This window comes from Rhinolophus ferrumequinum, chromosome X, assembly GCF_004115265.2.
Source record: "Rhinolophus ferrumequinum isolate MPI-CBG mRhiFer1 chromosome X, mRhiFer1_v1.p, whole genome shotgun sequence".
Taxonomy (NCBI): Eukaryota; Metazoa; Chordata; class Mammalia; order Chiroptera; family Rhinolophidae; genus Rhinolophus; species Rhinolophus ferrumequinum.
Window position 1 is genome coordinate 45,213,721 of NC_046284.1, and position 20,313 is coordinate 45,234,033.

The 20,313-nt window shown below is 43.9% G+C and overlaps 1 protein-coding gene across 1 annotated transcript in view; it reads left to right on the top strand.

The window, feature by feature from the left end:
- GUCY2F (guanylate cyclase 2F, retinal) overlaps window positions 1-20,313 on the top strand; it is a 115,765-nt gene that overhangs the window by 67,438 nt on the left and 28,014 nt on the right. Inside the window, 7 exon segments of the mRNA XM_033132114.1 lie at window positions 9,050-9,102; window positions 10,783-10,812; window positions 10,815-10,903; window positions 14,350-14,404; window positions 14,407-14,497; window positions 16,885-17,055; window positions 17,820-18,012. Coding sequence (XP_032988005.1) covers window positions 9,050-9,102; window positions 10,783-10,812; window positions 10,815-10,903; window positions 14,350-14,404; window positions 14,407-14,497; window positions 16,885-17,055; window positions 17,820-18,012 — 682 coding nt within the window.

Genomic DNA, 20,313 nt, shown 5'->3' on the forward strand with positions numbered 1-20,313 from the left:
CCATTTCATCTAATGTGTTCTTTAGAGCTGCTATTTCATTATTTATTTTCTGTTTGGATGATCTGTCCATAGCTGTCAATGATGTATTTAAGTACCCTAGTATAATTGTGTTTTGGTCAGTTTCTCCCTTTAGTTCTGTTAGTAGTTGCTTGGTATATTTCGGTGCTCCCTGAATGGGGGCATAAATATTGATGACTGTTATGTCTTCTTGTTGTATAGTCCTCTTTTCCATTATGAAATGTTCATCTTTGTCTCTTGTTATTTTTTTCACTCTGTAGTCTGTTTCATCTGATATCATTATAGGTACACCTGATTTTTTCTGGATACCATTTGCTTGGAGTGTCAATTTTCACCGTTTCACTTTGAGTCTATGCTTGTCCTTGTAGCTCAGATGTGTCTCTTGGAGACAGCATATGGTTGGGTTTAGTTTTTTGATCCAATCTGCTACTCTATTCCTTTTTTATTGGTGAGTTCAGTCCATTTACATTTAGAGTGATTATTGATATGTGAGGATTTCCTGTCATTCTATCTTTAGTTTTCTGGTAAGGCTGTGTCTCGATTGTTTCTTTGCCTTTTTGTTGTTATCTATTATTTCTTTGTGGTGGTTTTCTATGATGTTTCCCTCTATTTCTTCTTTTATTACAGTATGCATTTCAGTTCAGGATTTTTTTTTTTTTTTGAGTGGTTGCCCTTAAGTTTATGTAAAAGAAAGTTTGATATTTGGAGTATTCCATTTTCTTCAGCACACTTACTTTCTCCATTCCCATATTCCAGTTCAGGCCTTTAGTCTCCCCCTTTTTATGTTTTGGTTGCCAAAAATTGTCCCTGTTGATGGTGGTCGAATAGCCTCCTTTAGCATTTCTTGTAATGCAGGTCATGTATTAGAAAATTCCCTCAGCTTCTGTATGTCTGGAAAGGTCTTTATTCCTCCTTCATATCTAAAGGGTATCTTTGCTGGGTACATTATTCTTGGCTCATAATTTCTCTCTTTGAATAGTTTGAATATTTGGTTCCACTCCCTCCTGGCTTGAAGAGTTTCTGCTGAAAAATCTGATGATTATCTAATGGGCTTTCCTTTGTAGGTTACCGTCTTCTTTTCCCTGGCTGCCTTGAGGATTCTTTCTTTGTCGTTGATTTTAGACAGCTTCAATACAATGTGCCTTGGAGAAGGCCTGCTTGGATTGAGGTAATTAGGTGTTCTATTTGCTTCTTGGAATCGAGGATCCAGTTCTGTCCACAAGTTTGGGAATTTCTCATCGACAATTCGTTGTTATATATTCTCTGTTCCTTTCTCTCTTTCTTCTCCTTCTAGTATGCCCATTATTCTTATATTGTTCTTTCTGATTGAGTCAAAAAGTTCTTGTAGAGTTCTTTCATTTCTTTTAAGTGTCAAGTCTCTTTCTTCTTCCATCTGTGTAATTTCCAGGCTTCTATCTTCGATGTTACTGATTCTTTCCTCCATGTGGTCAACTCTACTTCCTAAGCTGGCTATTTTATATTTGATTTCTTCTACTGAGTTCTTAGTCTCCACAAATTCTATTTGGTTCTCTTTTAAAATTTCAATCTCTTTCGTAAAATGTTCATGTTGTTCTTTGATTGCGTTTCTGAGTTCATTAAACTACTTTTCTGTGTTTTCTTGAATCTCGTTGAGTTTTTTCAGAACTGCAATCTTCAATTCTATGTCATTTAAGTCACACATTTCTGTATATTTAAGTTCCTTTTCTGGAGACTTTTCACTTTCTTTCTGAGCTGTCTTTTTGACTTGGTTATTCTTGGGAATTACTGATTTATTATTTCTCTTCCTAGACATCTACAGGAGTGGCCTCTGCAACAGGTTGATAGGAGGAGGTCTTTCTTTGTTTTCCAGTACTTGTTGGTAGAATGTTTTATTTTCTCTCCGACTGCAGCCTTTTATTTCTCTCACACAGTACTGCTATGTTTTCTCTGTACTATTCCAGGTTCTCACACAATGGGGGGATTCCCTGGGAGAAGGGCTTCTCCTCTGTTAATAGTTCGCCTGGGTCACAGGGCGCAGTGTCCGTGTGGGTATGCGGAGAGCTTTTGAAGTTCCTAAGCTCTTCGTGCACCAGATTCTGAGCCCGTGTGTTTCAGCAGTTCTGTTTACTCCTGCAGGGATCGGCCCATATAGGTGGGGCCAGGGGCGGGGTGAGTTGTGAGAGGTGGCCCAGAGCAATGGCGTTCACCACCACCATAGCAGGTCCTGCTTCCACAGCTCCCTCCCCTCTGCCAGAACTAGTTGGGCTGCGAATCTGTGTGTGTGGTCCATAACTCTCAGAACAGCAAATATTCTGTTCTTTTGATCTGACACTGTGTAGTGCAGGGGATCCTGCCGACTCCGCCATGTGTCGTGCGGGGTGTCAGGCAGGCTCTCTGGTCCCGCTCACCACATAAGAATGCAGGACATAGTGAGGCCAAAAAGGAACACCCACGGAGCCATAGGTAGGGGAGTCATACCACTATACTCTCACTGGCGGCTGGGTTGGAGAAACAGGAACCAAGAGCAACAGAATTCTCAACCCTCACTGTGCCACTTGCAGGCTTAGCCACCACCTTCTTGCTAGCCCCCATTTTTTTCTGCTAGCATAACCACAGCAGTTATATTCGTGGCCAATGGCTCACTGGTTACAGCTGACGGCCAACTAGCCACAGCTGCTGGCAATTTGATCACAGTTGATGGCCATTTACTACCTGAGCCAGCACCTTCTTATGTGAGGCCGAGAGCCTGGAAACTGCTTTTTGGGGCTTTGTCCCCACACTCCACCCCTACAGGGTCTCGCCTCACAATCTACGCGACAAGCGTCTTCCGCGAGGGGCTCTGTGCGAGCAGCCTGGAGGTGAATACTATTTCCTGGACACAGCCAAGCTCTCTGGTCACAGCCAGGGTTTCTCAGGGCACCACCAGTACTTCTGGGCACAGCCAGACTTCCTGGACTTCTTAGGGTACCACTAGTCTCCCCGGGCACAGCTAGGGTTTCTCAGGGCACCACCAGTACTTCTGGGCACAGCCAGACTTCCTGGACACAGCCAGGGCTCTCAGGGCACTGCCACTCTCTCTGGACACAGCCAGACTTCCTGGACTCAGCCAGGGCTCTCAGGGCACTGCCACTCTCTCTGGGCACAGCCAGACTTCCTGGACTCAGCCAGGGCTCTCAGGGCACTGCCACTCTCTCTGGGCCTCTCATAGCACTGTGCTGGAACAACAGCGGCTCACAGTCAAGGTGCTTACATATTCTCAATGGTGGCCGGTCAAGACACAAAAGCAAATATCTGCCAGTTCCATTACATGGTGGTATGTTCCCAAACAGTCAAGTGGTCAATTAAATTAGGGATGGAGGGCAATTCCCCATAGTCCATAGTCATTCACCAGGGCTGTCCTGGGGGTGAGGGATGAACTTGACCTCACCCTCAGCTCCCACGGAGGACTCAGCAAGCGTTTCCTCCTGGGACTACAAGTCCTGCATCCGGGCTGCCTCAGCAAGCACTTCCCAGCCCACCGGGCTGCAAGGACCTTCGCTTTCTCCGGCTTTGCTGGTTGGGGAACCGTCCATGTCTTCCCACCCCTCCACGGGGTCCAGCTCTCAGGCAGCTGCTCCTCCTAGTCTTCCTGCAACTGAGTGTTCATAGGCACAAAGTGCTCCACTGTCCTTTGGAGAGCTTTGGCCGACACCGTACCCTGCTTGCTGCGCCATGTGTAGTGCAGGGGATCCTGCCGACTCCGCCATGTGTCGTGCGGGGTGTCAGGTAGGGTCTCTGGTCCCGCTCCCCACATAAGAATGCAGGACATACTGAGGCCAAAAAGGAACACCCACGGAGCCATAGGTAGGGGAGTCATACCACTATACTCTCACTGGCGGCTGGGTTGGAGAAACAGGAACCAGGAGCAACACAATTCTCCACCCTCACTCTACCACTTGCAGGCTCAGCCACCACATTCTTGCTAGCCCCCATTTTTTTCTGCTAGCGTAACCACAGCAGTTATATTCATGGCCAATGGCTCACTGGTTACAGCTGATGGCCAACTAGCCACAGCTGCTGGCCATTTGATCACAGTTGATGGCCATTTACTACCTGAGCCAGCACCTTCCTATGTGAGGCCGAGAGCCTGGAAACTGCTTTTTGGGGCTCTGTCCCCACACATTGCTAGTGTTTCGCTTCTAGCACCGGCCAGGTGGGGGCAGGGCGAGCTCTGGGAGGGTAGGGAGGGGGTGGCTAGTCTCAGTGCCTAAGTTTTTCGTTCTCTGCTCGGCAGTGAGGGCTTAAACGACCGTTTTCAGCCTTCTTCCCTCAGTCTTTGCTCCGAGGTGTCTGCCGTGATCTTAGGGTTCAGCTGTGTTAATATGCTGCCCCCTCAGCCCTGTGGGCCATAAGCGGAGACCTAGCCGTCTGAGTTCTTCTCTGTCCCGCAGCTGCGGTAGTTCCGGGATGCAGCGAGCTCGGAGCACTGAGCCAGGTCTGTGTCCTGCGCCGGCCTGCGGGGCTCCGTCTCCGCACTTCTCCCTTCCCTCCTCCCCAGCTCACGCGATTCTCCCACCTTTCAGTGAATTCAGTAGTGGGCCTCTTTGTCTTGCCTGTCTGCTGTGCAGGGATTCCTTTGTGGAGTTATTGTTGTTCGATTAGTTGTAAATTCCAGGGAAGCTTTACAGAGGCTCACCTCAGGCCGCCATTTTGATGACGTCACTCCCTCACATTTCAACCCCCCTGTTTTTGATTGGAGCATTTTATCCATTTACATTGAAAGTAATTGTTAATTGATATGTGGTTATTACCATTTTATTATTCACATTTTTATCTTTTTTCTTCATTTTCTTCAAGAAGTCCCTTTAATACTTCTTGTAATACAGATTTGGTGGTGATAAACTCTTTTAGCTTTTTCTGTCTGAGAAGCTCTTTATCTGTCCTTCGATTGATTTTAGACAGCTTCAATACAATGTGTCTTGGAGAAGGTCTGTTGGGATTGAGGTGATTAGGTGTTCTATTTGCTTCTTGGATTCCAGGATCCAGTTCTGTCAACAAGTTTGGGAAGTTCTCATCAACAATTTGTTTGAATATATTCTCTGTTCCCTTCTCTCTTTCTTCTCCTTCTGGTATGCCCATTATTCTTATATTGCTCTTTCTGATGGAGTCAGAAAGTTCTTGTAGAGTTCTTTCATTTTTTTTTAAGCCTCCAGTCTCTTTCTTCTTCCATCTGTGTAATTTCCATGTTTCTATATTCGATGTCACTGATTCTTTCCTCCATCTGATCATCTCTACTACCTAAGCTGGTTATTTCATTGTTGATTTCTTCTATTGAGTTGTTTATCTCCAGGAATTCTATTTGGTTCTATTTTAAAATTTCAATCTCTTTTGTAAAATGCTCATGTTGTTCTTTGATTGCATTTATGAGTTCATTAAACTACCTTTCTGTGTTTTCTTGCATCTCGTTGAATTTTTTCAGAAGTGCAATCTTGAATTCTCTGTCATTTAAGTCACATATTTCCATATCTTTAAGTTCCTTTTCTGGAGACTTTTCACTTTCTTTCTGAGCTGTCTTGTTGCCTTGGTTATTCATGGCAATTACTGATTTATTATTTCTCTTCCTAGACATTTACAGGAGTGGCTTCTGCAACAGGTTGTTAGGAAGGGGTGTTTCTTTTATTTTCCAGTACTTCTTCGTAGAATGTTTTATTTTCTCTTAGACTGCAACCTTTTTTTTTCTCTCTCACACGGTAGTGCTATGTTTTCTCTGCACTGTTCCAGCTTCTCACACAATAAGGGGATTCCCTGGGAGACTGGCTTCTCCTCTGTTAATAGTTTGCCTGGGTCACAGGGTGCAGTGTCCCTGTGGATATGCGGAGAGCTTTTGAAGTTCCAAAGCTCTTCCTGCACCAGATTCAGAGCCCATGTGTTTTAGCAGTTCTGTTTATTCCTGCAGGGATCCAGCCAGATCGGTGGGGCCAGGGCCGGGTTGAGTTCTGAGAGGTGGCCCAGAGCAATGGCAGCGACTACCACCACAGACAGTCCTGTTTCTACAGCTCCCTCCCCTTTGCTGGAACTAGTTGGGCTGCGTATCTGTGTGTGCGGTCCACACTTCTCAGTACAGCAAATATTCTGTTCTTTTGATCTGACACTGCTACTGTTCCACTTCTAGCATGGGGCGGATGGGTCAGGGCGAGCTCTGGGAGGGTAAGGTCGGGGCGGCTTGTCTCAGTGCCTAAGGCTTCAGTTTCCTGATCAGCAGTGAGGGCTTAAACCGCCATTTTCAGCCTTCTTTCCTCAGTCTTTTCTCCGAGGTCTCTGCCGTGAGCATTGGGTTCAGCTGTGTTATATGCTGCCCCCTCAGCCCTGTAGGCCAAAAGTGGATCCCTAGCAGTCCGAGTTCTTCCCTCTCTCTCAGCTGCGGTAGTTCCGGGATGCAGTGAGCTCGCAGCACTGAACTAGGTCTGCATCCTGTGCTCGTTGCTCCGTCTCCACACTTCTCCCTTCACTCCTCCCCCGCTCTCGTGATTCGCCCACCTTTCAGTGAATTCAGTAGTGGGTCTCTTCGTCTTGCCTGTCTGCTTTGCAGGGAGTCCTTTGTGGAGTTATTGTTGTTCAATTAGTTGTAAATTTCAGGGGCACTTTACAGAGGCTCACTTCACGCCGCCATTTTGATGAAGTCTCCCCAAATCATACAGCTACTTAGCAGCAGTTCAAGGAATTCAATTCTGGTCTTCTGAAGACTAGCCCATCCACCCAGCTAAATGAGAACTTGTCGCAATTTTCTCTTTCTCTGCCCATCCATCCTTTGGAGGACTTGAAGCTCTGTGTAATCAATCAAACAAACAAACAAAGAAAACACACAAAAACAAACAAACGTGTGATAGTCTCTCTCTCTCTCTCTCTCTCTCTCTCTCTCTCTCGCTCTCTCTCTCTCTCTCTCTCTCTCTCTCTCTCTCTCTCTCTCCGTCTCTCCCTCTCTCCCTCTCTCCCTCCCTCCCTCCCTCCCTCCCTCTCTCCTTCCTTCCCTCCCTTCCTTTTTTGCTCCCTCCGTTCTTGTTGTCCACTTAGTCCTATGGTTATTACTTGGCTAATTCCAATTCCAATGCTTGGAGTAGTTTCCTGGTGTTAGTGCTAGGATGTTAGGACAACAGCTGCAGTATCTAGTCTTTAGCCTCCTGTCAAAATTAGTCATCTATGAAAGATAAAACACAATGCATTGCATAGCTTCCCAGAGTTTTATTTAGTTCACAGGTTGACAACTTTCAAACTTAAGAAATTCTGGTTTTAGAGCAAGAAAAGCATTGTTGTTGTTGTTGTTATTGGTGGTGGTGGTGTGTATGTGTGTGGACTATGTTTGTCTTTTTCTCTTCCTCTCTCTCTCTGAGTGTTTTGTTTCACTCTCCAAATTGCAATGGCAGTCTGGATGCTCAATCTATTCTTCACACACTGCAGCCAGAGGGAGTTTTCTAAACTGCAGATTTGATCATGTTAAATCTGTGCCAAAATTCATTGAAGGGCTTCCCACTGCTCTTAGGATAAAGTTCAAATTCTTTTATATGGCTTACCAGCCCTGAATGGTCTGGGCCTTGCAGAACTTTCATGCTTATTCACTCCTTCTCCGTATCTATGCTCCACCAATGCTGAACTCCTTCCAGCTGTGTATTTACACCAGGCTTTCTCTTACTTCCAGACCTTTGCAATGCTGTGCCCATTGCCTAGGACACTTCCCTCCCCACTCTGTTATACACTCATCAGAGTCTGGCTGAATTCTCCTTTAAGCCTCAACAGAAATACCACTAATTCCAGAGGCTTTCCATGACCCCTTATGCTGGGCTAAGTTTTTTTTTTTTTTTTTTTTTAATGATCCTGTAGGGCTTTGAACTTGATTGTAATACCATGCTTTGTTGCTATTACATGTTTAATTAGCTGTTTTCTCTCTCTATTTAAACTATTAGCTCTGTGAAGCCTAGAAACAGGTTTTCTTCCCTCAGTGCCTTTCACTACATGACAAGGTAAATGTTCGTTGCATCAATGAATGGGTTAAATAAAATGAAATAGAGAAACCTGCTGCTCCCTCTCGTAGATGACAGGGCTAATAGAATTTTATAATTGGAAAGCTCTTGGCGATCATGTGGCTCAACTTCCATTTCACAGATGGGGAAACTGAGATTCTGAAAGGTGAGTTAATTCATGACCAAGCTGAGATTTTTAACACAGGTCTCTTGCCTTCCAGCTCTGTGTTCTTTTGTACTGTACCACACTGGCTGTCTAAAGGTGATTTTATCACCGTAGCAAGGCTCAGAGTTATAATAGTACTGCCTTCAGCAGGTACAAAACAAGCTAAGGTAATTTTTCTAGTTTGTCTGAGAGTTCAAGTCTAATGGTAGATAGTGGCTCTTACTTGACTCTGGAGTAGGAATGGGGAAATGGGGTGGGCTGTAAGTGTCTTCATTACTGTCTACTCTCAATTATATAAGGATAGTGCAGAGAAAGCCTCATTTTAGCCATTAACAACATACATGTAAGTGCTCTCTGAAAATACTATTTGGTAATGATTGAATTTAATAACCCAGCTTTTTATCAGAGAGTTTTGTCCTCTTTTCCCTTCTTGTGCTTTTAAATGTGCAGGGAGAGAGGATGCCAGTCAGAAGCAGGCACATATCATTTTCCCTGCTCCCAAATATCCCTGCTGCCCTCTCCCCAAAATGATATGCCTGAAATCCCGTAGTCAGAAATGTCTTCCTTTGACTTAAGTATCACTCAATCTTTTCAGTTTTATTTGTAAATATCATTCCATCTAGACAATAAAACATAAGGGCAAAATCACTGTAGGGAGTATATCAGACACTTTCATGTGGGTGGGGGTGGGGGAAGGACAAAGGCTGAAGATACTTGGAGGACAAATAGAGAACATGAGGGTATGATGGAGGGTAAGGTTAGAATTCCCTGTTTTACCATTTTGATCAGGATTGACTTAAAATAAGAATTTCCAAGGTGAGTTTCTCTTTCCTGGGTTTCACTAACAAAGCAAAATAATCTCAGACCTTTCATTCTCCTTCCTGCTTCATAGGAGCTCGTCCCCTGGACTCCCTTCCCACTACCTCAAATTTAACAAGATGAAAAGTAAGACAGTACTTCCTCCCTGCCACCTCCACCCTCAGCAGACATACTTTTCTAGCCTTCTTATGTGGTCATCAACTTGTTGTTTACTAAAAGTTTCTTCCCTTCTCAGAGCACATTGCACTACCCCCAGTTCTGTCACTTCCCTCCCCATTGCCGCCTTCTGACTTCTGATATATCTGGTTCCCATCCTGCTGCTGCCATTCCCACCCCCATTCAAGGCCCTTTAACCTTGCCTCCAGCTCTTACTGTAATAACTTCCTAGCTGGTCTCCCTGTCTCTAGCCTCTCTCGTTCTTCAATCCAGTTTGTGCAGTTTGCCAGATTAATCTTCCTGAACATGGTTTTCATCAAATCCCTCTCCAACTCCTGCACCCCTACTGCCTTTTGTATTCACTCCAAATGCCTTCATTTGGCTCTCAGGGCCTCTCACCTTCTGCCCTTATTCTTCCAGCCACCCTCCCTGCCCCACTTCATCAACCCCATTTCTCATTTCTCATTATTTCTTAACAGAGCCATTCTCTTCAGCCAAGCGAATCAGTTTACCACCACCCCCATCTGCAATTTGCTCCTTTCTATCTCTGTTCTTTTGCACATACTGTTCTTTCTAAGGAGAAAGCCATTACCCTCTCAGCTCTAGGAAACTGCATTCTCACCAATCTTAACAAGCTCTTTTAAGATTTAACTTTTCCAGGAAGACTTCCTGGATCAAGTTGATCAACTCAGTTTTTTATTTGTTTGAACCTCATGGAATTGTCAATATTTAACCATTTTTGACCAATAGAACTGGCAATTTCAAATGGTTCAATGTAAAACACTCCCTCCAACTTTTGACTATTCTATTTATATCATTAATGTATATTTCTTTACATATTGCTTAAAGAGTGCTCCCAAAAATATTTCTGAACCTCTGACCGTCATAACTCTCTGGAGGCAGAAATATCTTTTTACCCCAATGGGGCCTGAAATGGAGCAGAACACACAGTGAGTGCTCAATTTTGACTTTTAATAGATGCATTTTCCTGCACTATATTGTGGGCCTCATCACTACCGGACTGTGAACTCTGCGAAGGCAAGGGCAAGGCCTAATTCATCTCTGGAACCACCCCTGCACTAGCACAGTTCCTGGTAAATAGCAGACCCTCAATAAATATTTGAAGAACTGAGTTGAAGGAATTGCTGCATCTTTGTGTTCTGTAAGGAACAGAGGAGGCCTGGGGATCCTCTTTTCCTTTTAGAGAAGACCCAGTTAAAGCAACTTGTGAATCCCTGAGCTGCAGCAAAATCAAATTACCAGACACATATAGATCTTGGCAAACAACAAATCCATGGCAACCAGTCTGGCAGTGCATTTGCCTTTCCCTGGACCAGCCAACTGCTACTTGCAGGCTCAAGAGAGCAAGAAAGCAAACACCAGATAGTTTTTCTACTTTGAGCTGCTATGCCCTTCCCTACACCTCTGTAGTTTCTACCTGCATGGTCCTAGGGTGGGGAGAGTAGTATGCTTTCTTTGTGTGCAATTCTTTAGGTTCGTAGATTCAGACCCTTGGTAGGCACTAGCATGCCAGTCTGTCTAAAAAAATACAAAACAGTCAATGGAACAGTACCCTTGGAGCCCTTGAGGGCATTGCAAGTACTGCCAGTTAATCCTTCCTGCATTCACCACACAATGCTTTCTTTTCAGAGTTGCTGTGGACGACCCCTGAACTATTGAGAGCCCAAGGGGCAACAGGTTAAGTTCTTTTTCAGGAGACATCTATAGCTTTGCCATCATCATGCAAGAAGTGATGGTCCTTTTCCAAACTGTGACATAAGCCAGGGGCCTACAGGACCTATGCCAGTCTTTTATTTTAGCAGCCCCCTCTACTCCTCTGAGTCACTTCCTGCCAGGTATTTCAGTATCCCTCATGGTACTACTGGATGGCAAAGTCCTCCCATGCTTTACCTGTGACATGCCGCAGGCTTTCATCCTCATCGCCCATCAAAATGTTTGGCCAAAAGCCAAATGGATGGTAAAAACAGTAGGCAAAAGTTTGAGGCGAAGCAGGATATTTGCATATGTTAAAAGTATGAATCCACTAGATATTTACTAATTACAAGTGTAAAAATACTAAGTTTATGCTATACTCCACATAGCATAAGGAAGATAGTCAATGGTATTGTAACAGCTATATAAGATGTCAGAGGGGTACTAGTTTAGGGAAAGAGGGTTATCACTTTGTGAGGGGTATAAATGTCTAACTATTACATTGCTTTATACACCTGAAACTAATAAAAAATAAGTTTACTAGTGAAAGATCCTTCAGAAACCACCTTAACCAAGTAATCAAGTCACATCCACAGCATGTACCCCAATATGATGCACTGAGAGGGCATAACACCACCTCTGTGGCATTCTTGTCAAAAGTGCATAACCTCGACGTCAGACACACCCCAACTGAGAGGCAGTCTACAAAACAACTGGCCAATACTTATCAAAAGTATGAAAGTCATGAAAGACAGGGAGAGAATGAGGACCATCAAGGATTGGAGGAGACTGAGACACAACAATAAAATCCAATATGGGGTAGTGAATTGGGTTGTGGCATAGAAAAGAAATATTGGAGGGGAGTGGAAACTGATGACTTTACAATAAAGACCCTAGATTAGCAATAGTAACAATATTAATTTTCTTTGTGCGATGGTGGTATATTTGTAAGTTGCTAACATTAGGGGAAGGTGAGTGAAGGGTATAGAGGCAATTGTACTATTTTCTGGAAGTCCACATTTATTTTAAAACAGGATTTAAAAAATGCAAACAGAAAAAAATCCCCAAATAGCTATCCTTGGCCCCACTCAGAGTATTGTATCATTCCTTTATTCAAGGCTCCCCAACCGTGTCCCATCACTTGTTAAATGAAGCACACATTCCTCACATGACATATGAGGCTCTTTACAGTCTGGCCCCTAACCACCTCTCTAGGCTTGTCTTCTGACACGCCCCACACTCCAGGTAAACCATATGACTAGCATTGTGCTGAAAGGACCATGGTCTCTCCCTCCTCAGTGCCTTCACACACGCTGTTCACAATAACTGGAATGCCCTCACCTTCTCACCTTGCCTCATACAACTTTTGTCACCTCCTTTGGGAAGCCTTCTCTGACCTTTTCAGCGTGAGTCAGGTGCCCCCTCTGTGCTCACCTGTGTGTATGTCTGCTAGAGCGCTTATATTGCTGGTCGTTGTTTATCTCTTCAGTTGGACTGTGAGCTTCTCAAGGGCGTGAATCATGCTGGACCTACACTGAAAGGTGACCCATTCAAGTCAATGGTGCTCTAAGAAAGGGACAAGGACTCCTTCTACTAGAGGATGGTTGGGGCGGTCGTACCCCAAGGGGTTGATTCACATGACATCTGTTGTACTGAGAACAAGGTGCTGTGATGGAGAAACCATTACTCATATAGGCCAACCTGGGTTAAAGGAGCTGAAGGTATGATGTCACAAGGAGCTGAGAAGTCAGAGGCAACACCTGGAATTCTTAGAATTCTTTCATAGGGACAAGGGGACACTCATGGTATGAAGCAGCACTGTTGGAGTGTTACAGCCAATGGGAAGGGCACACTGCTGGGGCAAGCAAGGTTTGGATCATGATGAGGATTTTAGAGTTGGGGTTCTGGGGAGGGGACTAAGGATAGGAAATAAGCTGAAGAGATAGTCAGGGCTTGGATTTTATTCTGAGCGTTATAAGAAGTCATGAATGGGTTTTAAGTAAGAAAGCGGCATGGCCACAGTCGTGTTTTAGGAATGGTTTGGAGAAGTCTAGGCAGGAAACAGAGAGACCAGTTTGAGGCCTAGCACAGGTTGCTGGGGCCACTGAAGGCTAACCATTTCATCCTACTTCCAGGGAGTTTTCCCCCCTTGTAAAAAGGGCAGTCTGACTGATCTAGACCGCTGGTCACTAATGTGTCTGGATTTGGAGTTTAAAACTCCCAGTTGAGGTCTGAGGCATTTGGAACAAGGACAGTGTTGTACAGTGAGACTGCCTCAGATTAAATTTGAATTCTGTCACTTACTAGCCATGTGACTTTAAGTAAATTACGTACTCTCTCTCTGCCTCAGTTTTCCCTTCTGAGAAATGAATAGTTCCTACCTCATCTGTGTGTAATGTGAATCAAACGAAACAATGCATGCAAAGTCCTCACTCAACCCATAGTCTGATAAATGTTCCACTGAAAGCGGAGTTCAAGGACCAGCAGCCAGGAGGATCCCAGGTAGGCCCTGAATGATTTACTGGAGTTCTTAAGTTCCTTTCCCTAGGGACCATGCAGGACCCTAGTCTGGATCTGAGCTGGGCTTAGGCCTTCGGGGGTGGTCATGGGGGGAGTAATTGTCCTAATGAAGTAGGAATATTTCTCTGTGAGTCCTCAAATGATGTAGGGGACTTTTGAGTGAGTGAGTGCCGGGATCATATCTCGTGAGACCGAAGAATGGAAACATGGACTCAGGAGAGGCAAAAAGTTTTAAAAAGAGGATAGTTTATTGAAAACAAAGGGTTAGAGCTCCCAAGCGGGAGTGGGTCCCGAATAGGGGTGCCCAGTGACTGAGGCAAAAGCTCTTACTTTTATACCTTCCCTTGCCTGTTTCGGGAAGGGGTCTGACTCCTTTTAATGAAATTTGTCTAACAGGTTTGTTCTGCTTGCCCATCCTGAAGGAATTAGCAAAATAACCCACTCTTATCTATCAGATCTGCTCCATTTGTCAGGCCAAAAGGAATTTTATGATTAACCTCAAGGTGTTGTTACATTTTGTCCTGGAGCGAAGGAGTGATTTCAAAACCTGGAGTTCCAGGATATGGCTGTCTTTGTTTATTCCACCAGGGACCTCCCTGTCCACCTAAGGACATGCTAACTAACCTGTCTCACTACTGTGGGGATTGGAAGGTTTAGATGAGTGAGGGATGAGTGAAGGGAGCCAAGTCATTGAAGTATTATCATTGACATCAGACAGGCCACATCTGAAACCTAGCAGAAGCAGGATAAAGCTGTGCCTAAATGATACCAATAGCTCAGTTGACTAATTTTTCATTTCCTGTTCACTTGACTGATGCAACCTTTGCTCAGGTACAATTTATATTCATTCCACTGAAGGAGAAAGCAAGGCTTTCTTTGATTTCACCTGACCAATCCCTTTCTTGGATAAAACTCAATTATCTTTGCTAAATATTGATGCTTTTCCCATAATTTGTAGACCTCTCTTTTCTTGCTTCTGGACAGAAATCGATTGTAGACAGACTTAAGAAGCCTCCTCCTGTGTACAGACCAGTGGTCCCTCTGAGCATACCCCTCCAGAATGTCTCCAGCTTATGAAGCAGTGCTGGGCTGAGGCTGCAGAACAGTGACCAACTTTCAATGAAATATTTAACCAGACAAGGACCATGTATATCTTAGCACTGCACAGCAGCCATCCTGAAGCCATCCTACCCTAAACTAATTCCTTGGGTTCTTGTTATATCGTGGTAGGAAGCTCTTGAAAGAAAAAAAGACATTCTTCTTGAGGACGAAGCATGGAAGTAGCTACCTAGAGGCCTTTGGTGCTGGAGCATCCCAACACGTCCTCTGAGAACACAGAAGATGGTTTTGGTGCTCTTCTGTATCTGAACCTCTGTTTCAGACCATCCACAATCTGAGCTACTCAAGCTTTCAAAGATGGAATTGAACCACCAGGCATTTGAAAGGCAATAGCATTGAAACAGTTTCAAGATAGGTGTCTTGGAATAGATGGGGATCCTCATACAGCTATGTTTGCTTTGGAGATCCCACAGAACTCTGACCAGTATACCATTGAAGTGATGTCAGGTTGTTTTGGGAGTGTCAGGAAAAATATGGGGTGTTTGAAAGGGTCTTCAAGATGGAAGAAAATATAAATGTGGAGTACAAAAGCAGGAAATTCCTTAGGTTCCTAGGGAACAACTTGAAGCAATAGAGTGCATGAAAACTGATGAACTCTCTCCTTAAGATACTGAATTTCTAAATAAGCTAGTTCTTTCCTTGGAGTTGGGGAAATGAGGAAAGGACAGCGAGTCTAGTTAAGGAAGTTAGGATGTGGTTCCTATGTTGGAGCAGGCAGTTTAGGGCTTTGTTGAAACTACAGGATACTGAAAATGAGGGTGCTCTCTGTAAGTGCTGTGTCAGCTCTGGTGAAGAGGCTTTTGAGCCTGGCTGGAGTACAACACCGAGATGCTTTGTGAGTGGCAGATATCTGAGGCGGAAAAAATAAAGAGTTGGATTGAAAGCCTGAGGGGCCCTGCATATGAAGTCATCCATGTCCCCAGCTAACAATGCCTCCATTAACCTGGCTGGGTTTCTTGAGGACACTCTAACAGGTGTTCAGTAGTATGGAAAAGGCAAAGGACCATGAAGGTCAAATTTCTAAAAACTTACCATGAGGCAGGAGAAAAAGCATTTGCCCTCGTGTTGATGCTAGAGATAGTATTTCAGAAGGCAGCAGGGAAGCCAGTGATAGAAAGAATGCACATCATACGACCTTCAAACAAGAAATTGCTGGGGCTGCCCTCACTGAAATGCTTCAGTGGAAGTTTAGACTGTCTAAAAGACAGGGTTAGCCTCCCAATTCCCTGTAGCTAATAAAACTTAAATGGGAAGAGGAGAGTGAGGCTTCTTGGGTTAGGCAACAGAGGGAGCCCAAAGCATCTGATCTTCCTCCTGAGATTACCTGCAGGACCTTGATGGACTTGTAGATGTGGACCAGGCTCAGAAGAAAACTCCTAGTGTTGGCTTTGGGGCATTGAGTGCTAAGTGGAGCATGTGCTGCCCAACCTTATAGGAGGATTCATTGGGACCGATTGCTAGGTGTCTGCTCAGCAAAACCACCACCAGACTTTTTGTTGTGAACATAGCCTTGTGCATGCTGAACGCACTAGCAAGGAGGAGTTACCCCCTCATGATTCCAATGCTATGCTAAGCTCCCCATCTCTGTAGATGGACAGGGTTCCAGGAGAGTATATAAAAAATCTGTGGCATGCAGCCATTTCTAAAGAATGGGGCAAGACCAGTTGAATTTTCACATGACCCCAACTGACATGAAGGGCAATTGCTAGGGGACACCATTATTCCTGGACTCCGTGGTAAGAAATAGGGGTAAATCTATAGATCTTGGGTCATATTTAAGAGGTTAAGAAACCTTCTACTACCCAAGAACTAGCAACGCAGTAGCATTAGAAGATAAGGATGATTTAATAAGCCGATGATCTAGAAGAGTAAAATAACACTCCCTGCCCTCTTTTACCCCTTGTCCCACTCACAACTGGATTGGGTTGAAGACCAAATCCTGTTGCCTCTGAAGTGGCTACTATTCATGTGATAGCATCTCAGAACTGAAAGATCCTGCCCAGAGCACCCTTTGCTCAGATTTGAAAGAAACATAAGGGTAGGGGAGGAACTACTCAAATAAAAAGAGCCCTGTGAATGGGCCAGGGTAAAAATAAGGGTGGGTGGTGACTTTTGCTATTTTTACCTGGGCTTACCTCCCGTACTCTGGCATTTTTTAAAAAATTATTGGGGTGACAATTGTTAGTAAAATTACATAGATTTCAGGTGTATAATTCTGTATTACATCATCTATAAATCCCATTGTGTGTTCACCACCCAGAGTTAGTTCTCCTTCCATCACCATATATTTGATCCCCCTCTACTCTGGCATTTTAGAGGAAGGGATTTGTCATAAGGGGTTCTGCTCTGTCATCTCTGAGTTTGTGGAAGAATTCCATGGTTCCTCTTTCTGTCTTACTTCCAGTTTAAAATTTTCAATAAAGAGAAGCCCAATATCCTTGATTCTATGCTTTGGATGTTGGAGCAATATTCTAGCAACTTGGAAGGTTTAATCCAGGAACGAACTGAAGAGCTGGAAATTGAAAAACAGAAGACGGAAAAGCTTCTAACACAGATGCTACCACCATATGTGTGAACACCTGAGGAGTGTAAATCCTTGTAATACTGTGTTCTATTAAAAATAGAAAAATATTTACCCATCAATTAACTGCTTTCTTCCCTCTCCTATTTCCAGGAGATTTGAGTTACACCTTCAGATCAAAGAATTGGAAATCAAGGGAGCAGAGCACACTTTCTAATTTTCAACTACCTGTGGATCATGCTGGTCATTTAAGTTTTTAGTGCCTCAGTTTTTCTATGTGTCATTACATGACTTTGCTTGGAAGTTGACCGACTAAAACAAGGCAGTTCCTTGAGCTCCTAGAGGAAAGTAGCAGGGGTTGGTTTTCTAGGTTTTTCCTCCCTTAATTGAGAGCCTTATCTGTTACTGCAATTTCCAGATTTTCCAAGGCACCTTACGCTGTTGTAACATGATCTTCTAGGAAATAATTGGGGAAATTAGTCTCTTGCAAAGGCAATGACCAGGGAACAATCCCCGAGGGCATGGTGCGGTAGGGGCTGAGGAAGAAGGATAAAGAGCTGAAAAAGCTACACAAAGGCACAACCAGGGCTGTCTGTTCAGTGCTTTATTCCAGCACCTAGCACAGAGCCTCACACATTGTAAGCACTCAATATGTATTTGTAGAATAAATGAAATAATGTTTTCATCTACGTTACATTTTCTTCCTCATCATTTATTTGGCAGTGATTTTTGGAGAAATTGTATTCTAGCAGATGTGTGTGTGGCATGGAGGGAGCCCTGTATCCTCTGAGGAATAGCTGTGTCTGCTGTTCAGATCAGTTGCTGAATCTCTCAAAAAGGGCTGCACGTTTGAACCTGAGGGTTTTGATTTGGTCATCTTGTATTTCAGTGATGTTGTGGGCTTCACCACCATCTCAGCCATGAGTGAACACACTGAGGTGGTTGATCTTCTCAGTGACCTGTACACACTCTTTGATGTCATCATTGGCAGTCACGATGTCTATAAGGTAAGTTACTTAGCAGAGAAATACATTTCAGAGAGAAATTTGTTTATGAAGCTCATCTATGTGTACTTCAAAATTGAAGGATGCAACTTTATTGAATGTTATTTAGAAATTAAAATTTAAATACTAAATTTTGAAACTTCCTTTGGTGTCCCATTGGAAATGAAAGCCAGATAGAATGCATATAATTTCACACTTTACAAAGTAACAGTCTCAACTAAGCAAGAGGTTGCTGGTAAGATTTCTTTTGAGCTGTTTTATAGAACTGGGACTAAGAAGTGGTTGGCTCCAAAAGTGTTATTGTGCTTCAGTGCCTGACTACCCACAGTGTAGGCAGTGTCATGCTAGGCACTGAAGGGGATACAGATGAATCCCCTTGTTGGTGTTTTGTCCACAGTTGGTAACTGAAACAGAGTTCATCTTGACAAAGTTTGTGTAGATCTAATATGTGGCGTTAAATTTGATTTCCTGCTTTAGGTACCATTTTCATACAGGAGGGAACTCTAGCCTTACACTTGTCAATGAGCTATTCTACCTGAGGCTTTTTGGGATTGCTACAGGGTAACTAAAAACATGCCTATTGGTCTGAAGTCTGGGGAAGTGGTTCATTGTGAGGTTGCAATCCTCTGCTCCCACCTTTCCCTACCCCTCCAGCTTGTCAGTGTCCACTCTTCCTACCAAAGGTTGCAGAACATGAGTAGAGAACAGATGACAACATTCACTCATTTTGGTGTCATGCTTCCTTGCCCTTGGTTTTATGTGTTATCTTGTCCCTAGGCAGAAAATTGCTAAAATTTTCATAGCTATGTAGGGATATTTCCATGTTTTCTGCAACAGGGATACTTATCTAATTGATGGATGCCCCAGGCATCCCAAACTTTAGACAGCTCCTCTCTCCCAGGAACCAAGTAGAGCTGGAGAATGAGTAGCTCCATTCATTGGATCTTTCATAGTAGTCAGAAATGTTCCAAGTCTTAAATCACACACAGGGCAGTCTAGTCTGTGTTTATCTCAGACTGCACAGGGCCCTTTCAGGTCAGGTAGAGAGCCTCAGGGTTAGACCAGGCCACCTAAATAGGGCTCAGAAATAGACATCATTCCTGTCAATCAGTAGGAGCAGCAAACTAATCAAGAAGCACACATGGAGACCAAGGAGGAGGAAAAATCCATGGAATCAGACTACCTGTCTCAACTCGTTGAACTCAAGAAGCCTGAAGAGAAAAAGAAACCACTGAAAACTAATCCAGTTGAAAGTAAAATCCAAGATGATTCAGCATGGGCAGTAACACAGCCACTAGTTTAATCAACCCAGATGGTACTATTCATTCAGACAATTGCTGGGGGTATTAAGAATGAGACGATAAGGTATTGTGGTACTTCATGGCTGCAGTAGGGAGTTAGTGGGCTGTTTCCAGGACAGAGCAGAACTACATGAATCCAAAAATGGAATTTAATTTTTAGTCATATTTATAAAAAACATACACAGTGAACAGGAAATAAAAATTGAGCCAGCAGTAACTCACTAAACCTGTTTGTTTTCATTTTCTTTACCTATAAAATTGGAATCAGTTCCCCTCGAACTTGATAATCGGAAATGGAAGTCAGAAGACTACTGCAGAATTATGAAGTTGGTGATTTATTTTCAGTTTCAGTTCTTCCACCATCTCATCTCAACCAGACCCCTTCTTACACCTCCTCATCTCTTTCTCCATCCTTATGCTGGCTTATGCAGCCCACAATTCCCCACAGCAGACTTACACCAAGGCCAGGCAGTGCCCATGCTCCCTTCCCTTCTAATCTTCTCATCCATGTCCTTGGGGACTCCCAGGTGATTGACTGAAAGCTGAAGTTTCAACCACCGATCTCTGATAATGGCCAGCCAATGAGTTTCTCCCTCCCATAAAGCATTTGCATGGTATCTATTGCCTTCCTCTATGCAGGCAGGCATGCTTATTTGGGAGCAAGGGTCCTTTTTTCAAAGTGTGTCAGGCAAGGGAGGCCCTGGATGGAAGCATACTGAGCTACAAAGTCCCATAAGTGCAAATAATCATTGTTATTGGCTGTATAGGAAATCATGATGAGTGGCCTCTTGCTGATTACTAACCTTTCTCTGGAGCTGAGTCCTAACCACAGCCCCATGGTTCATTTCAAGACAGCAGTTTGGTGATGAGGACAATGACAACTTTGATGATGATGATGATTTGATAGCTTTCACTTATCATCCACCAGGCAGGTCTTAAGAGCTTTGACATGTATTAAGTTTTTGGTCCTTACAAAACTCTGAGGTAGGTACTGTCATTATCC